The 22,379-nt window shown below is 42.0% G+C and overlaps 1 protein-coding gene across 1 annotated transcript in view; it reads right to left on the bottom strand.

The window, feature by feature from the left end:
• ADGRE2 (adhesion G protein-coupled receptor E2) overlaps nt 1-22,379 on the bottom strand; it is a 66,552-nt gene that overhangs the window by 5,792 nt on the left and 38,381 nt on the right. Inside the window, 4 exon segments of the mRNA XM_043911187.1 lie at nt 6,393-6,503; nt 6,585-6,753; nt 7,642-7,733; nt 8,007-8,073. Of these exon segments, the coding sequence (XP_043767122.1) occupies nt 6,393-6,503; nt 6,585-6,753; nt 7,642-7,733; nt 8,007-8,073 (439 nt within the window).

Below are 22,379 nucleotides of genomic sequence, written 5' to 3'. Positions count from 1 at the left end.
AGTTTCTGGTCTTATGTTTAGATTTTTAGTCCATTTTGAGTTTATTTTTGTGTATGGTGTTAGAAAGTGCTCTAGTTTCATTCTTTTACAGGTGGCCAGCCAGTTTTCCCAGCACCATTTGTTAGAGAGATTGTCTTTTCTCCATTGTATATTCTTGCCTCCTTTGTCAAAGATAAGGTGTCCATAGGTGAATGGATTTATCTCTGGGCTTTCTACTTTGTTCCACTGATCTATATTTCTGTCTTTGTGCCAGTACCATACTGTCTTGATGACTGTAGCTTTGTAGCATAGTCTGAAGTCAGACAGGTTGATTCCTCCAGTTCCATTCTTCTTTCTCAAGATTACTTTGGCTACTCGAGATTTTTTATGTTTCCATACAAATTGTGAAATTATTTGTCCTAGCTCTGTGAAAAATCAAGGATCTTTTACAGTAACTTGGAAAGGTAATATTTTAGAAATGATACATGAGACCATGGAAAGATAAATATTTCCTTTGGAAAAAAGAAAAGAAATTTAAGAAGCCTTGAGTCAGAAAAATCTCCTTGTCAGATGGACTTCTCAGGATAAGATCAAAATGCCTATCAGATTGGATGAAATTTGGTTGAGCCTGGTCTTTCTCAGAAATCCTATCTCCCTACATTTACTAACCCTGAAGTTATAGAATATAATAACAGTTAAATGTCCTACAAAAAAAAAAAAAAAAAAACCACAAACAACTCTCTGTTTCTAAATGTATGTCTCGATTTCTCTGCTCAGAGTTTGGGAAATGTTTTCTTCATGGAGTCATAAAATAGGGCAGTTTGAAAATTGATAAAAATCTGGAAATGTTATCTGTTGTTAATCACCTGAGATGTAAAGGAAAAAACACTGAAGTCCTTTTGGACAATCCTTGCCACCCCCAATATGAGTTATTTATTCCTAGGTCTATAGAAAGCTCAGGGAAAATTCTGGTGTTTGGGATGGGCAACTTCACATGATTATCTCTACTCAAGAAGGTTTCAAATATTGTGCTCCAGGAAATTATACACAATGGAACACAGATAAATTATTTTGTTTTTCTTGAAGAAGATGACAGGAAGCCATAGAAGAGATTCCAGGATGAAAGAAAGACATTCTTAACTTTTAAGCACAAGAGACACCAAATTTTAGGAGACAGTAGAAGATGTAATTACATTAAGCCATGGATTTGTTTGGTCCTTTGCCCATAGGTAGTAGAAATAGCTGATCAGATTACTTGAAGTTTAGAATCCTTCAATGACTATCTGATGCCATTACTGTGTTTCTCTATAGAGAAAGTATATTTTGTTTCTTCACTATGTCTATCATCTCTGCAGGAAGTAGGGGACAGTGGCAAATATTTATTCAAATATATATAATATGAAGAAGATGTCAGTGTTTCTACTATAAATCATGAAATTAAAAGATGCTTACTCCTTGGAAGGAAAGTTATGACCAACCTAGACAGCATATTAAAAAGCAGAGACATTACTTTGCCAACAAAGGTCCATCTAGTCAAGGCTGTGGCTTTTCCAGTAGTCATGTATGGATGTGAGTGTTGGACTATAAAGAAAGCTGAGCACCAAAGAAATGATGCTTTTGAACTGTGGTGTTGGAGAAGACTCTTGAGAGTCTCTTGGACTGCAAGGAGATCCAACCAGTCCATCCTAAAGGAGATCGGTCCTGAGTGTTCATTGGAGGGACTGATGTTGAAGGTGGAACTCCAGTACTTTGGCTGCCTGATGCAAAGAGCTGACTCATTGGAAAAGACCCTGATGCTGGGAAAGATTGAAGGCAGGAGGAGAAGGGGATGACAAAGGATGAGATGGTTGGATGGCATCACTGACTCAGTGGAGATGAGTTTGAGTAAACTCCAAGAGTTGGCATGGACAGGGAGGCCTGGCCTGCTACAGTCCATGGGGTTGCAAAGAGTTGGACACGACTGAGCTACTGAACTGAACTGAACTATAAATGTAACCCATGTACAAAAGACGTGCCAGCAGAAAAATGATCCCACAAAGATGTCAACATCTTAACTCTGGAAGCTGCAAATTTTTAGCTTACATGGGAAAATGAATTTTTATGATCTTGAGATGGAAAATTTATCCTGGATTACCCTGATGAGCCAATGTAATGATCAGGGTCTTCATAAAGGAGAGAGAGATGTAAGAGAGTAAGAGGCGGGGAAAGATATAATGATGGAGGTGAGGAAGAGAGAGAGAGAGAGAGAGATGAAGGAGGAGGAGAAGAAGAAGAGGAAGAAGGAGGAGGATAGAGGTGAGCTGATTGATCTGAAAAGCTACACTAAACAGACTTTGAAGATTGAGTGAATCACGAGGCCACTAACCATGGAATGCAGGTGGCACCAAGAAGTTAAAAAAAGGTTAAGAAATGCATATTTCCCTAATGTTTCCAGAAGGGATACAGACATTTTGATTTTAGTCCCATAAGATCCATTTTGAACTTTTGACTTCTAGATCTGTAAGATAAATTTGTTTGTTTTTAGCAGCAAGTGTGTGGTAACCTTTTACAGCAACAGTAGGAAACTACACTAAGGAAGTGCAAGTTTTCTTGGATTCCGAAGTGAGGGAAGCTCAGATCCTCTTCTGGGTCTCCCAGGGACAGGGTTACACCCTTGCTGAGGGTGAGTTGACTCAAGAACATGGAGAGTTAGCATTCCCTTAAGCAGACACTCCTGGGTTATTTGTTCTGTTCTGCCTGAATGAGTGTAATCCATGAGAGGGACAGGGCTGTGGTAGAGCAAGGCATTGAACCTCTCAGGTCTGTGGGAACCTCCCTATGTGGACAGCATCAGTTGTATGAGGGAAGCCACATTAACTCCTGCTAGGTTACACTCTGCAACCTTGGCTGAATCAGAATTTAGTGCAAGGAGGATGTTCAGCCCCTCCCACCAAGACTTGACCCACTTAGAGTCTGCAAAGTTCCCTTTGCACATGGTTAGTCCTGACTGAGTTAATCTAAGAAAATGGTCTTAATTTGGAGGGAGGAGACAAATGAGGCAACTGAAGGTTTAAAATGTTTCACAGCTTGAAAAGCAATTTGACCAAGCTGACACAGCAAACACTTGGTTGAGCTAATATTTCATTCCAGATTTGTTTCAGCCTGGGAACTAAGATCTACACAATGCTCTGGGATCATAAGGAAATACTTGGGTGTTAATTGGTAGACAGGATGGTTAATAATTAAAAAAATATAGTAGGGCAGAGAATTATCTTGTTTCCAAAGGAAACAGGCACCATAAAATAATCAATAATTTTTTTGATATTTTATCCCCTTAATTATCAGGGAGTTCATTCATTCATTCATCTTTGTTTAGTAAATAATTGCTGATCGTTTGGAAAATGTTAAACACTGGAGAGAGAGATTGATGAATAAGACAGTTTCTGCCCCTTCTTGCAGTTGCAGATTAATCACTGATTAACTTAGCCAATCATGTAGCAATTATGTATTGAGTATTTCTACATGTCTGGCGCTGTGTGAAATGTTGAAGATATAACAGACAGGAAAAGCAAAACGGTGCCTGCAGACGCTAAATCTAGAAGGAAACAGATATTAATCAAATAGAGAAAACCAAGAGTAAGATGATTCTGACAAAACTCTCTAGGGGCTATTGGAGAGAAACATGGAAGAATCTGATCTAATCTGAGCAGGTACAGACTTCATGGAGGAATCGACATATAGAGATATGTCTGAAGGCATATATAGTTTTGAGTCAAGGAATAAAAAGAGTGTTTTAAAGAGAAGGACTATGTGCAAAGCCTTTGTCCCAAAGAGGCACACTGAATTTTCAAAACTGAAAGAAATTTGATGTGGCTGGAATAATGGTGAGTACATGATATATGAAGCTGGAGAGGAAAGCAGGAGATGAATCAAACAAATTCTCACTGATGTATGGCTCTTGGTTTTGACTCTATATGTAATGGGTTTAGCAAAGAGTGCAATGATTTTATTTGTGTATTGAAAAGATCTTTCTGATTTCTGGGTAAAGGATGTTTTGGGAGGTGACAAGGATAGAAAGAATAGTCAGGTAGGTGAGCATAGCAGGTGTTTAGGCAAGCTGGCAGCCTGGCTAAGGAGAAGGTGATGGAAGCTGAGCTAGCAGGAGAGATTGTGGACATATTGAAAAGATAAGAACAAAAATTTCAAGGGTGGTAGGTTGTGATAATAATAAGATAACTATTGAGAGTAGCTTTCAGGATCCAAACTTGTGCCACAGGATGAATGTGGTATCATGAAAATTGAGAAGGACACCATGGGAAAGAACTGGATTAGGGTAAAGATTGTAAGCATTAAATTGGAAAGCTGAGTTGAAGATGACTTTGAGATACCAAAAATGTCAAATACTCCATACTCCTTTAGATTTCAGAGGAGAAGTCAGAGATAAAGAAACTAATGGCCATCATTTGCAGCTATTGTGACTGAATCTAAGGAATAAATATTGTTGTCTAGGAGAAACGAATAAAACAGGAATTAAAGTTGTTCTGGAACCAATCCCTTGTAGGGAACTACAAAGGAGACAAAGAGAGAATAGCAAGAGAGAACAGAAGAAAGACAAAGAGGAATGTATAAGTATAATCTAGTGAGGATAAGGATGAAGTGTTTTATGAGAAAACAGTGGAGAATGATCAGAAATTCTGAGACTTTCTGGGAGATGGAGATCATTGTAAACCTAAGAGATACTTGTTTTGGTGAAATACAGGGGAAAGAATCTATAATTTGCATGGGCTGAAGGCATGAGTTTAAGGCAGGGAAATAAAGACAGAAATGTCAACTCTTGGCTGGTAGCTAGAAGATGGCCAAATAGTACATGTTTGTAAGACAGAAGAGAACCAAACATGTATCCATGGCTATGGGGAAAATACTGTTGAAAATGAGAGGAAAGAGTGAGGGAAGAAGGGTAAGTGGAAGAGAGAATGAGAGAATATGTGTGAAAAAGAATGTAAGGAAAATTGATAAGCACTGATAATGGGATTCAAAGCATAGGTGGAATAATTGTCTTCAGAGAGGAGAAGGATCATTGTCTCAATGATACAAGAGGATGCATGCTGATATTTGTTATGGTGTAGAGTTCACAAAAAGTATCATCAGGACAATGTTGATTTTCTTTGTGAAATAAGTGCTGAGAACATTTGTTGAGAAAGGGAGAAGTGGTAGAAGATTCAGTGGTGGAATCAGTCCTTATGGAGGTTGGGGGGACAGGTAATGTGAGAAATGCAGAAGGGCTTCCAGGCATATAGTAGTTTCCTTTCAGTGAGATGGAAGATTGAAGGCATTAAATAGAAGATGGAAGAGGTCAGAAAATATAAGAAAAATAAGTTTGTAGGTCTAAACCAGTAAGTGTTGTTTCTTGGTCATCACTGCCATCACTGTCACTACTGCTTATCTTTTTCAGTTTTGTGGTGGGTAGAGGGTACCAAGGGGCTTCCCCAGTGTCTCAGGGGTAAAGAATCTGCCTACAGTGCAGGAGACCTGCATTCGATCCCTGGGTCGGGAAGATCCCCTGGAGGAGTGCATGGCAACCCACTCCAGTATTCTTGCTGGAGAATCCCATGGACAGAGGAGCCTGGCGTGCTACAGTCCAAGGATAGCACGGAGTCAGACAGGACTGAAGCAGCTGAGCGCAGCGCGGCACAGCGCAGAGAGTGCCCAAATATCAGGCTGTCCGGTTAAGACAGTGTAAAACTCCGGCTAACACCTTTCTCCTTGGTGCACAGATAAGTACACACTCTCCCCCCATTTCCTGCATTTTGAGGGGTGCTGCTGAGTGTTATGTAGAGACAGGTGTGCAACAAAATGGTAGGATCATGTGACTCTGAATAAAATGAGCCTCACCATTTCAGATCATTGCTAGTTGCTTATTTAGTTAACCATTCATGGCACGTAGTAAGTGTCCAATAAGAATACTGATATGAGTCAAGATGGACACAGTTCCCTAAGGAATACACGTGAAATACATTTTGTAAACAAACTGAGACCACTGCTAGTGGTTAATGTGAGTATGTGTGTGTGTGTGTGTGTGTGTGTGTGTGTGTATGCACACATGCTCAGTGGTGTCCGATTGTGTGCAACCCAATGGTCTGTACCTGCCAGGCTCCTTTGTCCATGGAGTTTTCCAGGCAAGAATATTGGAGTTCATTGACATTTTCTACCTAGGGGATCTTCCTGACCCAGGGTTCAAATCCAGGTATCTGGCATCTCCTCATTGACAGGCGGATTCTTCACCACCAATGCCACTTGAGAATGAGTCAAACAGTAAACAAAGGGTAAGCCATCCTAAGACATCAACAGCTCATACACAGTTGTCCAGTGTGCTAGGCATGTGCTGATCAATGAATTGGTTAGTGAAGTGCTCTGGGGGCAGTTCATGATCTTACCTCACTGTGTTTGCAGCCATCAGACATGATCCTGCTGGAGAGCGTGTACTTCTCAGATTCGGCTTTGGTTTTCTTGATCCTTTTCAACCAGTTCCTGTATTGCTCACGGACCTGCAAAGCATGCTCTGAGTCAGCCCACCTGAGAGGAGTGAGGATGGGACGAGTCCTGAGAGGGAGTCAAGACAGTGGTACCTGCTGGCTGAGGAGGCAGTGCACCAGGAAGATGAAGACACCCTGCAGGCTGTTGATGATGGTGAAGAGATAGGACATGACGTGGGCAGCCGGTCCCACCTGCAGGATTCCCAGACACCACGTGCATCCCAAGATGAAGAGCTGAGCTGTGGCTTTAAATGTCAGCATCCTGGTAGAAGGAGAAAGTAAGTTCTTGATACAACCAGAGCCACTCTCATCATCACCCGTGGATGCTCCTTCCTTTCCCTGTTGCTAATGACTTCTCAGACTGGGTTGTGATTGGTTTCATTCTTTGCTGTCAATGATGCTCCACAATAGAAATGCCACTGAGGTCTAGAATGACATTTTGATTTGGATGGAAAGGGAAGTGACACTTCATAGGTTGCAAAAGCTTTATGATCCTCCGTAGAGATATCTAATTTCATTCAACCAATGTTCCTGAGGAAGTACCATGCATCAGGCTCTGTGTTGTGTCCTGGGCATTAAATATCACAAAGGTGAGATTTCTAGTTTCATAAAGCTCATGATCTACTCAAATGACTGAAACAACAAAACAGTAAGATGTGTAATTTGGAAAAGATAATGGTAGAAATGCAAAAGAAAGAGCATCATATATGCACAAGATTTTCTGGAACAAAGGGCTGCCTAAACCTCCTAGAAGATTTAATGTTCACTGGGATTTTTACCAGGAAGAGGAGTGGGAGAGAGGTGAGAATGAGCTTGAAATATGGGGTGTGAAAGTGTACTAGACTGTGGAAGTGGTCACAGATTCCTCGAAGTGCTTCATGGGAACATAATTGTTCACTGCACATTTGTCATAAGACTGCTGACAAAGTCCAGAGAATGTTGCTGAGGGAGTCACAAGTTCACAAACTGGAATTAGAGATGAACAGAAAACACCACTGGGTCTGAACTTGCTGCCTTAGGACACCTCCATCCATTTTACTCTGGGTTTCCTTAGAAAAACCTGAGGATGGACACAAGGAACTGTTCAGGCACATGCCTTCACTCTTGTGACCACACATCTGCAGAGTGGTCAGTCTCTTCTCCATCTCACCTCATGTTCTGGAGGGTGGACACCTCACTGTTGAGGGAACAAAGTTTGCTTTTCAAAATCCAAAGGGTCATCAGAAAGAAAGCTAAATTGACCTTCAGGAAACCAGAAAAGAGTTATTGAATAAAATTTCAGTCCATTGTCCAGCCTGTCCAACATCATTTCCGCACTTAGGTAGTTTCTATTTTAAACCGTATTAGTGTGTTAAATTTTAAGAATGGTCTTAGAAAATGCAACAAAACCCATGACAACCCAGGAACACACCTGTTCTTGTCACCTCTGTCACCAACCCATGCCCCCCACTTTTAGTTCTCCTCTTTAAATGATGCTTAGCTGAGTATTAACGATGCTTTGATGTCATCACTCACAGAGAAGATGGCACAGACTGGTCCAAGGAAACCCCATTTAAATCCCTTTTCTGAGTGGAGCCAGCAACTGAGAAGGAAGAGAATAAAAAATGCATTTGTGGTCAAGAAGATGTGGTACATATTTACAATGGAACATTAGTCAGAAAGAACAAAATAATGCCATCTGCAGTGACATGGATGGACCTAGAGATTGTCATACTGAGTGAAGTAAGTCAGATAGAGAAAGAAAAATATCATATGATACTGCTTATATGCAGTATCTTTAAAAAAAGTGTATAAATGAGCCTGTTTACAAAACAGAAATAAAGTCAGGATGTAGAAAACAAGCTTATTGTTACCAAGGGGGAAAGGGGGGATAAATTAGGTGACTGGGATTGACATATACACGCTACTATATTTGAAACAGGTAACTAATAAGGACCTACTATAGAGCTCAGGGAACTGTACTCAATATTTTGTAATGACCTATATGCAAAAAGAATCTGAAAAGGGACTGAATATATGTATATGGATAATTGATTTACTTTGCTTTAAAGGAAAAACTAACACAACATTGTAAATCAACTATATTCCAATGAAAATTAATTTTAAAATGAATTTGTATTGCATATTAGTGCATATATGTGGAATCTATAAAAATGGTACTGGTGAATTTATCTGTAGATTGGAAATAGAGACACAGACATAGAGAACAGACTTGTGGACACAATGAGGGGAGAATGTGGGTTGAATCGAGACAGCAGCATTGAAACATATACATTACCAAGTGTAAAATAGTTAGTGGGAAGTTGTTGCATAACACAGGGAGCTCAACCTTGTGTCAGACCTGTGACAACCTAGAGGCGTGGGATGGGGGTGGGTGGGAGGGAGTATCAAGAGGGGGAAATATATGCATATTTATGGATGATTCACATTGTTGTAGGGCAGAAACAAACAGGACACTGCAAAGCAATTATCCTCCAACTAAAATCAGATATTTAAAAAGTGACTCCCTTAAAAAATGAAAAAAATACATTTTTCCTTAGGGATCTATAATAATTATATTATTCACTCATTACTCAGTAAGTATTGAGTGTCTCTCTTTTGACAGGTTGTGTGATTGTCTCTGACAGTACAGTGGTGAAGGGACTATACATGTTCTTAAATCCCATATTGACAGGAGATACACAATTTTTTTTTTTTTTTTGAGATACACAATTTAATGATAAAAAATGGAGGTTATGACAATGTATCTTTGAATGTAATGCTCAGTTTTGGGTCTAAGGAAGTAGAAAGGTTAAGGAAGATTCCCAAAGAAACCATGTTTTAGTAGAAACAAGACCAATGAGTAGATGTTCCTGAGATAAACAGGGTTGAAGCAGGGACGTCTGTAAATGTGTTAGTTTTTGAGAGTCCTCTGAACCTAACATAGTTTTAAGAGCCTTTCTTGCATTATTCAATTTAATTTTTTATCTGCTGTAAAACTCATCCACTTCTTTTTTTTTTTAATACGGTTTTATTGAGATATGATTTCACATCCAATGAAATGTATCCATTAAAACTGTACAGGTCAGTGATCTCTGGATAGTCACAGAGATGTGCAGCCATCACCACAGTCTGACTTCAGAACACTTTCAACTCCTTAAAAAGAAACTGCATTCACATTAGCATGAGGAAATCCTCATTCCCACTTCCATGCGTCCCAACCTTGATCCTAGCCTCAGGGTACCATTAACCAACTTTCTGTTACTATGGATCTGCCTGTTCAGGATACTCACATAAGTGGAATCATATAGTATGTGGTTTTCTGTGACTAGATTCTTTCACTTAATGTTTTCAAGGTTCATTCATGTTGCAACATGGTTTTATGGCTGAAATTTCATTTTTAGTCTTTTGTCATAGCTGAATAATATTCTATTATGTGGCTATGCTACATTTTGGTATACCTTCATCAGTTGATGGACATTTATGTCATTCTCAGGTTTTGGGTATTCTGAATCATGCTGCAATGAACATTGATGTAATTTTTTGTGTGGATATGTCTTTTTATATGTTTGGGATATACACCTAAGAGTGGAATTGCTGGGTCACGTGGTACCTACATATCAAAACTTTTGAGAAACTGTTTTCTACAAGTGGTTACACTAATTTCATTTCAACAAGCAATGTATGAGGGTTCTAATTTTTCCATAACTTTTCATTTTTTTTATTGTCAGTCTTTAGTTCCTTTAATCATTTAAGTGAATGAGTATGAAGTGACATGTATTTTTGTGGGTTTTGATTTGTATTTCCTAATGACTAATGATGTTGAACACCTTTTCATGCACTTATTGTCATTTACTTATCTTTGGAGAAATCTTTATTCAAAACTAGTGTCCGTTTTTTGGGAATGGTGGTGAGTGGTAAAGAATCTGGTTTCCAATGCAGGAGATGCAAGCAGCTCAGGTTTGACCCAGGGTCAGGAAGATTCCCTGGGTATGGCAACCCATTCCAGTATTTTTGCCTGGGAAATCCGTGGACAGAGGAGCCTGGCAGGCTACAGTCCATGGGGTTTCAAAGAACTGGACACATCTTAGTGACTAAGCAAGCAGGCAAGGAATCACTGTTGAACTTAGTATTAGAGACAGAAATTCTGTTTTCAGAAGAACAATACTTGACATGAATACTTAACCAGATTGAGGAGAGGGTCATAACTAGCAAACAGGCAGAAAAATTGAAGAGACAGACCTGGAATCAAACCCAAAGTGGACTTGGCCTTTGTGAGTCACAACCAAAAAGAGACCTACAAGTGAAAGGGAGCATGCCCAGGGCTTCTGATTCAAGATGGAGGAGTATAAGATTCTGCTCATCTCCTCCTGCAAAAGCACCAAAATCACAAGTAACTGTTGAACAACCACAGACAGGAGGACTCTGAAATCTACCAAAGAAAGATACTCCATGCCCAAAGACAAAGAAGAAACTGCAGGAGATGGTAGGAGGGGTACAATCACAATAAAATCAAATCCCATACCCACCGGCAGGGTAAACCATAAACTGGAGAACTATAATACCAAAGAAGTTCTCCCACCATTGTGAAGGCTTGGAACTGCACATCAGGCTTCTAGCCTGGGGGCCCAACAAAGGAACTGGGAATCCTCAGGGACTCTTACCGGGGAAAGTTAGTGGGGTTTGATTATAAGACTTCCACAGAACTGGGGGAAACAGGGACTCTACTCTTGGTGGGCACAAACAAAACCTTGCATACACCAAGACTCAAAGGAAAAGAGCAGTGACTCCACAGGAAACTGAACCAAAACTACCTGCTAGTGTTGGAGGATATCCTGTGGAGGTGTGGGTCAGCAGGGGCTCATCACAGGGACAGAGGGGACTGGCATCAGCTGTCTGGAAATGTCTCCTTTGGTGTAAACCCTCTTGGAGCTTAACCTGACCATATAACCCATAGATCTGAGGGTTGAGTCACCTCGGCCAAAAAACTACCAGAGAGGAAGTGCAACCCTGTCCATCAGCAGATAATTAGATTAAATCTTGATTGAGTAAGGCCCTGCCCACCAGAGCATGACCCAGGTTTTCCCACCACCAGTCCCTCCCACCAGGAAGCTTACACAAGCCTCTTATCCTCCTCCATCAGAGGACAGACAGAAGAAGCAAGAAGAAACAAAATCCCACAGTAACTAAAGCAAAACCACACTACAGAAAGTTAATCAGCATGAAAAAGCAGAAAGTTACATCCCAGATGAAAGGACAGTATAAAGTCCCAGAAAGAACAGCTAAATGATGTGGATGTAGGCAACATTCCACAAAAAGTGTTCAGAATAATGATAGTGAATATGATTCAGGATCTCAGGAAAAGAATGGAGACAGAGATTGAGAAGATACAAGAAATGTTTACCAAAGATCTACAAGAACTAAAGAACAAAGAAGCAGAGATGAATAATACCCTAGAAGGAATCCATAACAGAATAACTGAGGCAGAAGCACAGATAAATGACCTGGAGGACAGAACGGTAGAAATCACTGCCATAGAACAGAATATAGAAGAATGAAAAGAAATGCAGGCAGCCTAAGAGACCTCTGGGACATTAAACACATGAACATTCGCATTATAGGGGTCCCAGAAGGAGAAGAGAGAGATAAACGACCTGAGAAAATATTTGAAAAGATAATAGCTGAAAACTTCCCTAACAAGGGAAAGGAAACAGTCAACCAAGTCTAAGAAGTACATTGAGTTCCAGGCAGGATAAACCCAAGGAGGAACACACTGACACACATGGGAATCAAATTGGCAAAAATTCAAGACCGAGATAAAATATGAAAAACAATGAGGGAAAAACAGCAAATAACATACAAGGGAACTCCCATCAGGCTATCAGCTGATTTCTCAGCTGATTTCTCAACAGAACCTCTACTAGCCAGAAGGAAATGGCGTGATGTATTTAGAGTGATAAAAGAGAAGAACCTATAACCAAGAATACTCTACCCAGCAAGACTCTCCTTCAGATATGATGAAGTCAAATGCTTTCCAGACAACCAAAGTTAAGAGAATTCAGCACCACCAAACCAGCTATACAACAAATGGTAATGGAACTTCTCTAGGCAGGAAACAGAGAAGGAAAAGCCCTACGTAGAGAAAGTGCACCCAAAACAATTACGAAAATGGTAATAGGATCATACATAATGATAATTATCTTAAATGTAAATGGATTAAATGCACCAACCAAAAGACATAGACTGGCTGAGCAGATGAAAACATGTCCAGGTATACACTTCCACTTACCACATCACTCTGCTTGACCCCCCAAATTGTATGTAATTATTTTATATTGTTAGATTAATCATGTTTCCATTATGGTTTGCAATTGTAATCATCTTTTATATTTTGTCTGGCTATCGATTGTGAAAACTGATGGTCATCAATTACTTCTGTGATTCTGTAACTATTAAATTGCCAACACCTGTTGGATCATAGAAAAAGCAAAAGAATTCCAGAAAAACATCTACTTCTGTTTCATTAACTATGATAAAGCCTTTGACTGTGTGGATCAACACAAACTGTGGAAAATTCTTAAAGAGAGGGGAATATCAGACCACCTTACCTGCTTCCTGAGAAATCTGTATACAGGTCCAAGAAGCAACAGTTAGAACCAGACATGGTACAACTGACTGGTTCCAAATTGGGAAAGGAGTATTTCAAGGCTGTATATTGTCACCTTGCTTATTTAACTTATATGCAGAGTACATCTAGTGAAATGCCAGACTGGATGAAGCACAAGCTGGATTCAAGACTGCAGGTAAAATTATCAATAACCTCAGATATGCAGGTGACACCACCCTTATGACAGAAAGCAAAGGGGAACTAAAGAGCCTCTTGATGAAAGGGAAAGAGGAGAGAGAAAAGCTGACTTAAAACTCAACATTTAAAAACTAAGATCATGGCATCTGGTTCTAGCACTTCACCGCAAACAGGTGGGAAAACAATGGATACAGTGACAGACTTTATTTTCTAGGGTTCCAAAGTCACTGCAGAATGTGACTGCACCCATGAAATTAAAAGACACTTGCTCCATGGAAGAAAAGCTATGACCAACCTAGACTGCATATTAAAAAGCAGAGACATTACTAGTCCAACAAAAGTCCCTCTAGTCAAGGCTATGCTTTTTCCAGTAGCCATGTATAGATGTGAGAGTTGGGCCATAAAGAAAGTTGAGCGCCAAAGAACTGATGCTTTTGTACTGTGGTGTTGGAGAAGACTCTTGAGAGTCCCTTGGACTGCAAGGAGATCTAACCAGTCCATCCTAAAGGAAATCAGTCCTGAATATTCATTGGAAGGATTGATGCTGAAGCTGAAACTCCAATACTTTGGCCACCTGATGTGAAGAACAGATTCATTGGAAAAGACCCTGATGCTGGGAAAGATTAAAGGCAGGAAGAGAAGGGGAAGACAGAGGATGAGACAGTTGAATGGCATCACTGACTCAATGGACATGAATTTGAGGAAGCTCCAGGAGTTGATGTTGGACAGGAAGCCTGGCGCTGTGCAATCCATGGGGTCACAGAATCAGTCATGACTGAGCGACTGAACTGAACTGAACTATTACTCACTTAATATTATTGTATCATGATTGGTCAACAGAAAAATTATAAAATTCTATATCACCAAAACTAGCTTTTATTAGAAAAATCTGTAATCACTTTTTAAAGTCCATATGTATATCAGAATTATCTTGGAATATTTGGAAAATACAAATGCCCAGGTATTGCATTTTTTTTTTTTTTGCCAGAGCTCCATATCTGTTTCTAATGAGCAGCTATATTTAAAAACAACTGGACTATATCAGGATCTTTTACTTTTATCTAGTTTGTTTCACTTTTTCTATTTCATATTCACGGCTCCCATTTCATTTAGTTTATGTTTTCCAATTTCTTCATCTCTTCTTTTTTTTTGGACATTCTTTCTCAAGCCCTTATCAAGTGTAGTACAAAAGCTTTTCCACACACATATATATATGATATGTATAACATATATTTTCAAAAACATTAATTTTTGCCCAACTAAAATATTTATGATATTTTGATTCCACTTGCTTAACTTAGTATGAATAGAAAGCTAGATTTCTAATTTAAAAAAATGGATATGGAACAAGCAACAAAGGTTTACTGTATAGCACAGGGAACTGTAGTCAATATCTTGTATAATGACCTATAATGGAAAATAATTTCAAAAATATTATATGTGTACATGTATAACTGAATCACACACACACAAAAGAATTTTACTTTTTGAAATTTAGTAATGTTTATCTTTTTGCCAGTTTTTCTATGTCTTATGGACATCTAAGAACAGCGTATAAGATTCAAACTTTTAAATATATGTGTGTAGCATATGATTAATATAAATGAATTAAATATGAATCTATTTTATTTAAATTATTAAGACATCATTCAAGATGCTCCTATATTATTTTTCTGCAATTGATAAAATATTCTCAGAGAAATATTAGTATATCTCACTATAATTATATATTTTTTTCTTTCTCCTTATATTTCTTCTGGTTTTTGCTTTATGTGTCTTTGTTTCTTTGTTGATAAGGTGTGTAATGGTTTATGATGTCTACTGTCTTTGTGAATTGTACCTTTTATCATTAAAAATATTAATCTTTGTTTCATTTAAAATAGATAAATTTTTAAAACTGAGCATGTCCACAGAGACTGCTGAGTTAGTCTATCTCAGGTTCCAGCAATGTCAAGTCTGGAGTGAGAGGCTGTTCCCACTATGAGCCTGGAGAGTGAATCCATCCTGGGCTAGTTTGTGTGGCAAATGTGGGTGGAGAGTCACGGCTTGGCAGGGGAGGTTCTCATGAGGTTCTAGGACTTTCTCCTCTCCCAACTCCCAAAGGTTGTGTCCATTGGTAAATTGGGTTATTTGTCTTTTCTTATTGAATTAGTCAATTTAATTTTAACGACAGTAAAAAGCAGAAGTTCTCTTATTGAGTAACTGATTAGAAAGTGACACATAGAGAACTTAAGTCTATTGCTCAAGGTTTTACAGACAGACAGTGATAGAAATCACTCTTGGTCTTACACGCTTTCTCTTTCTCTCTCTCTCCCCCTCCCCCACGTGCATGCGCTCTTTCTCTTGCTCTTGCGCGCTCTCTCTTCCCCCCGCATCCTCTCGCTCTCTCATATGATCTCACTCTCTCTGTCTCTCTCCCCCATGTGCATGCACTCTTTCTCTTGCTCTCCTGCTCTCTCTCTCCGCCCCCACCCCCACCGCCTGCGTGCGCTCTTTCTCTTTCTCTCTCTTCCCCATGTGCATGCACACACACTCTCTCTCTCTCCCCTCAGTGTGCCCGTACACTCCTTCTCTATCTCTAGCTCTCTCTCTCCTGCGTGCTGGTGCACTCCTCCACTCTCTTCTCTTCACATCTTTGGGTTGGCATGCCCTCACGCTTTGAGGATGGATTCTCCTGCTATCTTCTAAATAAAATAGAGCTGTAACACTGATTTGTCTAAGAGCATGTCTAAGAACATGGTCTGTTCAAGACCCAACACTGTGACACACCAAGGGCTTTAATGTTCATCACTCCAAATCTTTGCTGTGACGAGACAGAACCGAGGAGCATACACTCACCTGACATCTATGGTGCCATGATTCAGATTTAACCTGGCTGAAACAACCTCAGTGTGGTCCCTGCAAGGAGGAGGTCACAAACAGCAGGAGCCCAACTCAGCGAAAGCTCCCGTAGTTGAAGCAGAACGCAAAGAAAACCCAGAGCAAAGGAACTGACAAGACTCCCATCATGCTGGAAACTGGGACAGTGGAAAACAAACTCAGCAGAAAGCTCATGAGGCTCAGTCTCAGATTCCAGAAGACCTCCTGTTGAGTTAGGAGGTCCTCGCTCCTATGGTTGGAGGGACATTTGCCTAACGAAATCTTAATTCCTTTACAATCTCTCGTTTCTTGTTTCCTTGAGCCCCTGGGAACAGGCGGGTGGCAGTGGGCGCAATTGAGGGACTCTGGAGAGGCTACTCTTTGGTATGTCCCAAAGGCACTCTCTGCTGGGCCCCAATAGCTGTTACCCAAGTCAATGGGGGTTCTTCTGTCCTTACTCTTCTCTATGCCAAGAATCAGACCAATGAAAACTGAGCACAGGTCAGGAATTTAGCAGGTTTTCCGGCAGGCCATGAAGGGGATTCCTTGGCACGTTTTTCCCACTGCTTTTCCCTCGTGTCCTCAGCTCTCTCTCCCAGGACTCGAGCCTGGCCAAAACCCAGGTTGCCTGGCTTCAGGACCTAATGAAGCTCAGGCTCTGATGTCTCATTACAAAAATTCATTGAGAGACAAAGTGATAAGTAAGAGGTGGATTTGTTAGGATTCAGAAAGAAGCTCACTCTTCAGGGTGATTGCCATTGCTGAGGGCAAAGTCTCAGGCCACGGAATGCGGCCTGGCTAGATTTTGCTAGCAGGGTGAATTCATATGCTAATGAGCGGGAGGATCATCCAACCCATTGGGGAACCACCCACTCCTCCCTCTTTTGACAGTGCCTTAGAGCTGTTCTGCCACCTCTGAGTGTGTCTGTTGGCTTATAGATTGGGGATTACTTGAATTTGACTTGTCATCTTGGACCCAATTGATTTTAATTGGTTTATGTTATGCCCTTGTGCTATGTCATTCTTTCAAAAGTTGTGCTCTCCCTCCTTCCCTCCTGTTTCATGCTCCTTTCCTCAGCCCCATCTGGGCCCACAATGTTACCTCTACAATATTCTGGAGGGACAACCAGAAAATAGTTGGCCTTGGGAGGGAAATACTGTATAATATCCAACCCCTTAATCCTACCCAGCACTGATCACGCTGGAGACCTTGGGGATGCCCAAACTCCAGTCTGGGGGTCCCAGGAGGTCAACCTGCCTAGGGGTCTGGTCCTCAAAACGTTGTCACGCCTCAACCTGCTTAGGAATCCGCCGGTCCCAGAGGTCCCAGGGGTCCCAGGAGGTCGTCATGCCTCGACCTGCCCGGGGATTCGACCTCTAGGAGGCTGTCATGCCTCAGCCTGCCTGGGGATCTGCACCCTGACCTGGGGATGCCTGGCTCTCAGGTTGCAACAGTTCTGGGTAGGATAAGCTTCAGAAAGACTCACCACTAAGGAAGTCCACCCATGGAAACAGAAGGAAGCCTATTGCTTGTGGGACTGTGCCCAGTCTCAGCAATAATTCAGGAGTCCAACGAGAACCCCATTGCCTTTCTGGAAAGGCTAAAAGAGGCCCTCCAAAAATTTACCAATCTGGACTCTTATGAGGGACAGGTGATTTTAAAGGACAAATTCCTGTCCCAATGTGCATCAGATATCAGAATTAAGTTACAACAGCTGCAGCAGGACCCTGCTGCCTCTTTAGATGAGATGATCCAGACAGCCACCAATACCTTTTATAACAGAGAACAGGAGAAGGAGGCCAAGGCCCAGGAGAAGGAGAGGAGAAAAGAGACAAGGCATGCCCAGATGCTGGCCGCCCTCCAGGGTAGCCCTATGGTACACCTCAAGTCCTTGAAGGACAATGCACGAAGCAAATGCCTAATTTGTAGACAGGCGGGGCATTGGGCCAAAGAGTGTCCAAACCGTGACAAGTCTCCTAAAACGGCTTGTTACAAATGTCATCAACTGGGACATTGGGCGGCACTCTGCCCTGGAGACCCAAGAGCCTCAAGGTCAAGCACCAAGCCTTCCCTCACGATGGTTCAACAGGACTGAAGTGGCCCGCTCCAGCCAGCTCGCCTGTCACAGATAACCATCACGGGGCTGGAGCCAAGGTACAACTGGATGTGACAGGTAGGTCCGAGAATTTCTTGGTTGACACAGGGGCTACCTACTCTGTCTTGATCTCCTACTCCAGAGCCTTCTCCTCCCAAACCTGTACCATTTTGGGTGCTACAGGAAAAGCAACTACTAAAAGATTCACCCAAGCACTTCTTTGTTGCTGGGATGGACAAATATTTTCCCCTCAGATTCTGGTGGTCCCTGAGTGTCCTACTCTCTTATTGGGAAGAGATATACTCACTAAACTGGGGACTACCCTTGTGATGGGAAGTTTTTCAGCCGCTAGGGCCATACAGCTTCTGGTTACTACTGAAGAACCCATTACACCTTCTCCAATAGAGAGGGACCAAAAACTATGGGAGGACAAAATTAACCCCTAGGTGTGGGACCAGGGAATTCCTGGATGAGCCAGCCAAGCTGAACCGGTCATCATTGTCCTCCAACATCCCACTTGGATTCCTAAATGGAAACAATATCCCCTCAAAAGAGAGGCTCAGAAGAGACTACAGCCTTTAAAAAATAAATTCCTTGCTTGTGGGCTATTGGTCCCCACCAGTCCACCATGTAACACCCCAGTACTCTCAGTTAAGAAAAAGGATGGAGCCTTGTGAATGGTTCAAGATCTCCAGATCATAAACGAAGCTGTAGTCCCCTTCCATCCCACAGTACCCAATCCCTATGTAATCTTGGGAAAAATCCCACCCAGTGCCAGGTGGTTTATAGACTTGGATCTTAAAGATGCATTTTTTTTTTTTTGCATATCATTGACTAAAGAATCCCAATATCTTTTTGCCTTTGAGTGGGAGGCCCCAGGAGTAAAACACCAACAGATGACTTGGACAGTATTACCTCAGGGGTTCAGAGATAGTCCCCACTTGTTTGGACAGGCCCTTAGCTGGGATCTCCTAGAGCTGGACCTGGGACCTAATGGGAAAATATTACAATACGTAGATGACCTACTAATCTGCTCTCCAGATGAGGAAAATGCCCAAAAACATGCAATTCAGGTTCTAAACTTTTTGGCAGAAAGGGGATATAAAGTCTCCCATGCTAAGGCACAAACAGTCGAGACAAAAGTCACTTATCTGGGAGTTCAGATTACACACCGATCCAGGAGGCTGTCCTCTGATTGGGTACAAGGAATCCTCCAGTTGCCCTCCCCCATGACTCGAAAAGAATTGCGAGTTTTCCTGGGGCCAACTGGGTATTGTAGAATCTGGATAACCAACTATGGTCTAATTGCCCGGCCTTTATATGAAAGCTTAAAGGGATGGGATGATCCAAGCCCACTGATGTGGGAGAGCTCCTCAAAAGAAGGCAGAGGCTACACTAAAACAGGCCTTAACTCAGGCACCTGCCTTGAGGTTGCCAGACCCAGAAAAAACATTCCAACTTTATGTGCATGAAAGAGAGGGAATAGCCTTGGGAGTGTTAGCTCAAAGGTTAAGATCTGAGCTCCAGCCTGTAGCCTACTTATTCAAGAGACTCGATCCAACCGCCCTAGGCTAGCTCCCTTGCCTTCGAAATCTTGCAGCTATTGCAATCATAATAGAAGATGCTTTAAAACTCTCCTTTGGGGGCAAACTAACTATTTTTACCCGCCACTGAGTAAGACAACTCCTAAATGGGAAAGGCCATTTATGGATGTCTGATTAAAGAATCAAGTAATATCAAGTAACGTTGATGGAAAACCCAGGCCTCACTATATCCCCTTGTGAGGTTCTTAACCCAGCCACCCTCCTGCCTACCCCTGAGGGCTTTCTCCCCTTTCACTCTTGTCTAGAAACCTTGGACCACTGGACAAAACCCTGAGAGGGATTGTTGGAAGATCCTCTGACCAATTCTGAGGAAATCTGGTACACTGATGGAAGCAGCTTTGTCTTAGATGGGAAAAGAAGAGCCGGCAGTCAAGGTACCAGGACATGACTCCTGGATTCAGTACTCACGAGTCAAGCCATGGAAGAAAACAGAAGAGGACACTGAATACACCTGTGAGCCCCTGGGAGATCTCAGATACCTATTCAGAACTACAAATGAGTGCCAGTCTAATGAACACCCCCAAAATCTGGTTTCTGGGTACAAGATTTCTCAGGATATCTCTAAAGAGCCAACACAGCTTGGTAGAGATTGTACTCCAAAACAGGCAGGAGATAAATCTTCTGATCCCTGAAGAAGGAGGGACTTGAGCCATCCTGGCGATGGGAATCTAGAATTGGCTAATGCCCCTCCTAGTCCCTGTTACACCACACTGATACTGCTTATGATTGTTCCATGCATTACCAGTTGTCTAACCTGTTTTTTCTCTGCCCAGGTCAACAAGCTACAGCATGCGGTGCCAGTTCAACAAAGATATAAAACTACGCCGACCATCGAAAATATCACTCACCCTTAGATGGACACTGCTATGAGGACTCTGAGGCCTGAGACTAGCAAGAGGGGGAGGCCCAATACCCCTCACCATTCCAATTCAGCAGGAAGTAGCCAGAAAGACCTCGATGCCCCTATTCCCAAAGAATTGGGCCTCTCATCTCTTGAGGGGGGAATGTTAGGTAGTTAGAATAGGGAAAAGGTCCAAAAATGGCGGTGGCTAAAGGACAAGGAAGGGAAAAGCCCACGAGAATAGAACAAAGGAAGGTGAAAGGAAGGTCTGAGGAATGGAGTGCGGACCTCAGGTAGAACAAACAGCACTCCTGGCTAAGCCCAACTTGCATAGGGCAGGCCCAGGGGGAGGAAAAAACGTATAAAAGGAGGGGCCAAAGCGCTTTCTCTCCCTCTCCCTCCCCCGCATGCGTGCGCTCTTTCTCTTGCTCTCTCTCCCCCGCGTCCTCTCTCTCTCTCTCTCTCTCCCCTGTGTGCGTGCGCTCTTCCCCCCCTCCCCCCCCATCTAGCTCTCTCGAGCGCGAGCTCTCTCTCTCCCTTCCCTCCCTCCCATGTGCGTGTGCTCTTTCTCTCTCTCTCCAACCCACGTGTGTGCTCTCTCTCTCTCTCTCTGCCCCCCTGCGTGCATGTACTCTTTCTCTCTCTCCCTCTCCTCCCACATGCGTGTGCTGTTTCTCTCTCTCTCTCTCTCCTTCTCTCCCCAGCTCACTGGTGCACTCCTCCACTCTCTTCTCTTAGCCTCTTTGGGTTGGCATGCCCTCACGTGTCAAGGAGGGATTCTCCTGCTATCTTCTAAATAAGATAGAGCTGTAACACTGATTTGTCTAAGAGCTAAAGAACTCTTTAGACATGGTCCATCCAAGACCCAACAGCCGTGACGCACCGAGGGCTTTAATGTCCATCACTCCAAATCTTTGTTGTGACGAGACAGAACCGAGGAGCATACACCCGCCTGGCATGGTGATGTATAGGTTTCCATGTTGCACTCTCCATACATTCCACCCTCGCCTCCTTCCCCCCAACACCATCCATAAGTCTGTTCTCTATATCTGTGTCTCCACTGCTGTTTAGTCCCTCAGTCATGCCTGACTGTTTGTGCTCCCCTGGACTGTAGCCCGCCATGCTCCTCTGTCCATGGGATTTAGAAGGCAAGAATACTGGAGGGGGTGGCAGTTTCCTTCTCCAGGGGATCTTTCTGAATCAGGGATAAAACCAGTGTCTCCTTCACTGGAAGGCGGACTCTGGGAAGCCATTGCTGCCCTGAAAATAGGTTCATCAGTACCATCTTTCTAGATTCCATGTATATGTGTTAATATATGATTTTTGTTTTCTCTTTCTGACCTACTTCAGTCTGTATACTAAGTTCTAGTTTCATCCACCTCACTAGCATTGACTCAGATACATTCCTTATCATGACTGAGTAATATTCCACTGTGTATATGTACCACAGCTTCTTTAGCCACTTCTTTATGGACATCTAGACTGCTTCCATGTTCTAGCTATTGTAAATAGTGCTGCAATGAACATTGGGGTACATGGTTTTTTTTTTTTTTTTCTTCAATTTTGGCTCCCTGGGAACTCTTTAGTCTCCAAATTTGGTGGTTTTTTGATTTGGGTGACAGCTTATGTTAGTGAGGGATATAACAAAACCCCACTTCTAGGACATTACCAAAACAATACAAATTACTGTCACATCTCCAATTT

This window comes from Cervus elaphus, chromosome 9 (genome assembly GCF_910594005.1).
Source record: "Cervus elaphus chromosome 9, mCerEla1.1, whole genome shotgun sequence".
NCBI classification, from domain to species: Eukaryota; Metazoa; Chordata; class Mammalia; order Artiodactyla; family Cervidae; genus Cervus; species Cervus elaphus.
Note: the sequence above shows the minus strand (reverse complement) of the source record. Positions and strands in the feature narration are given on the sequence as shown.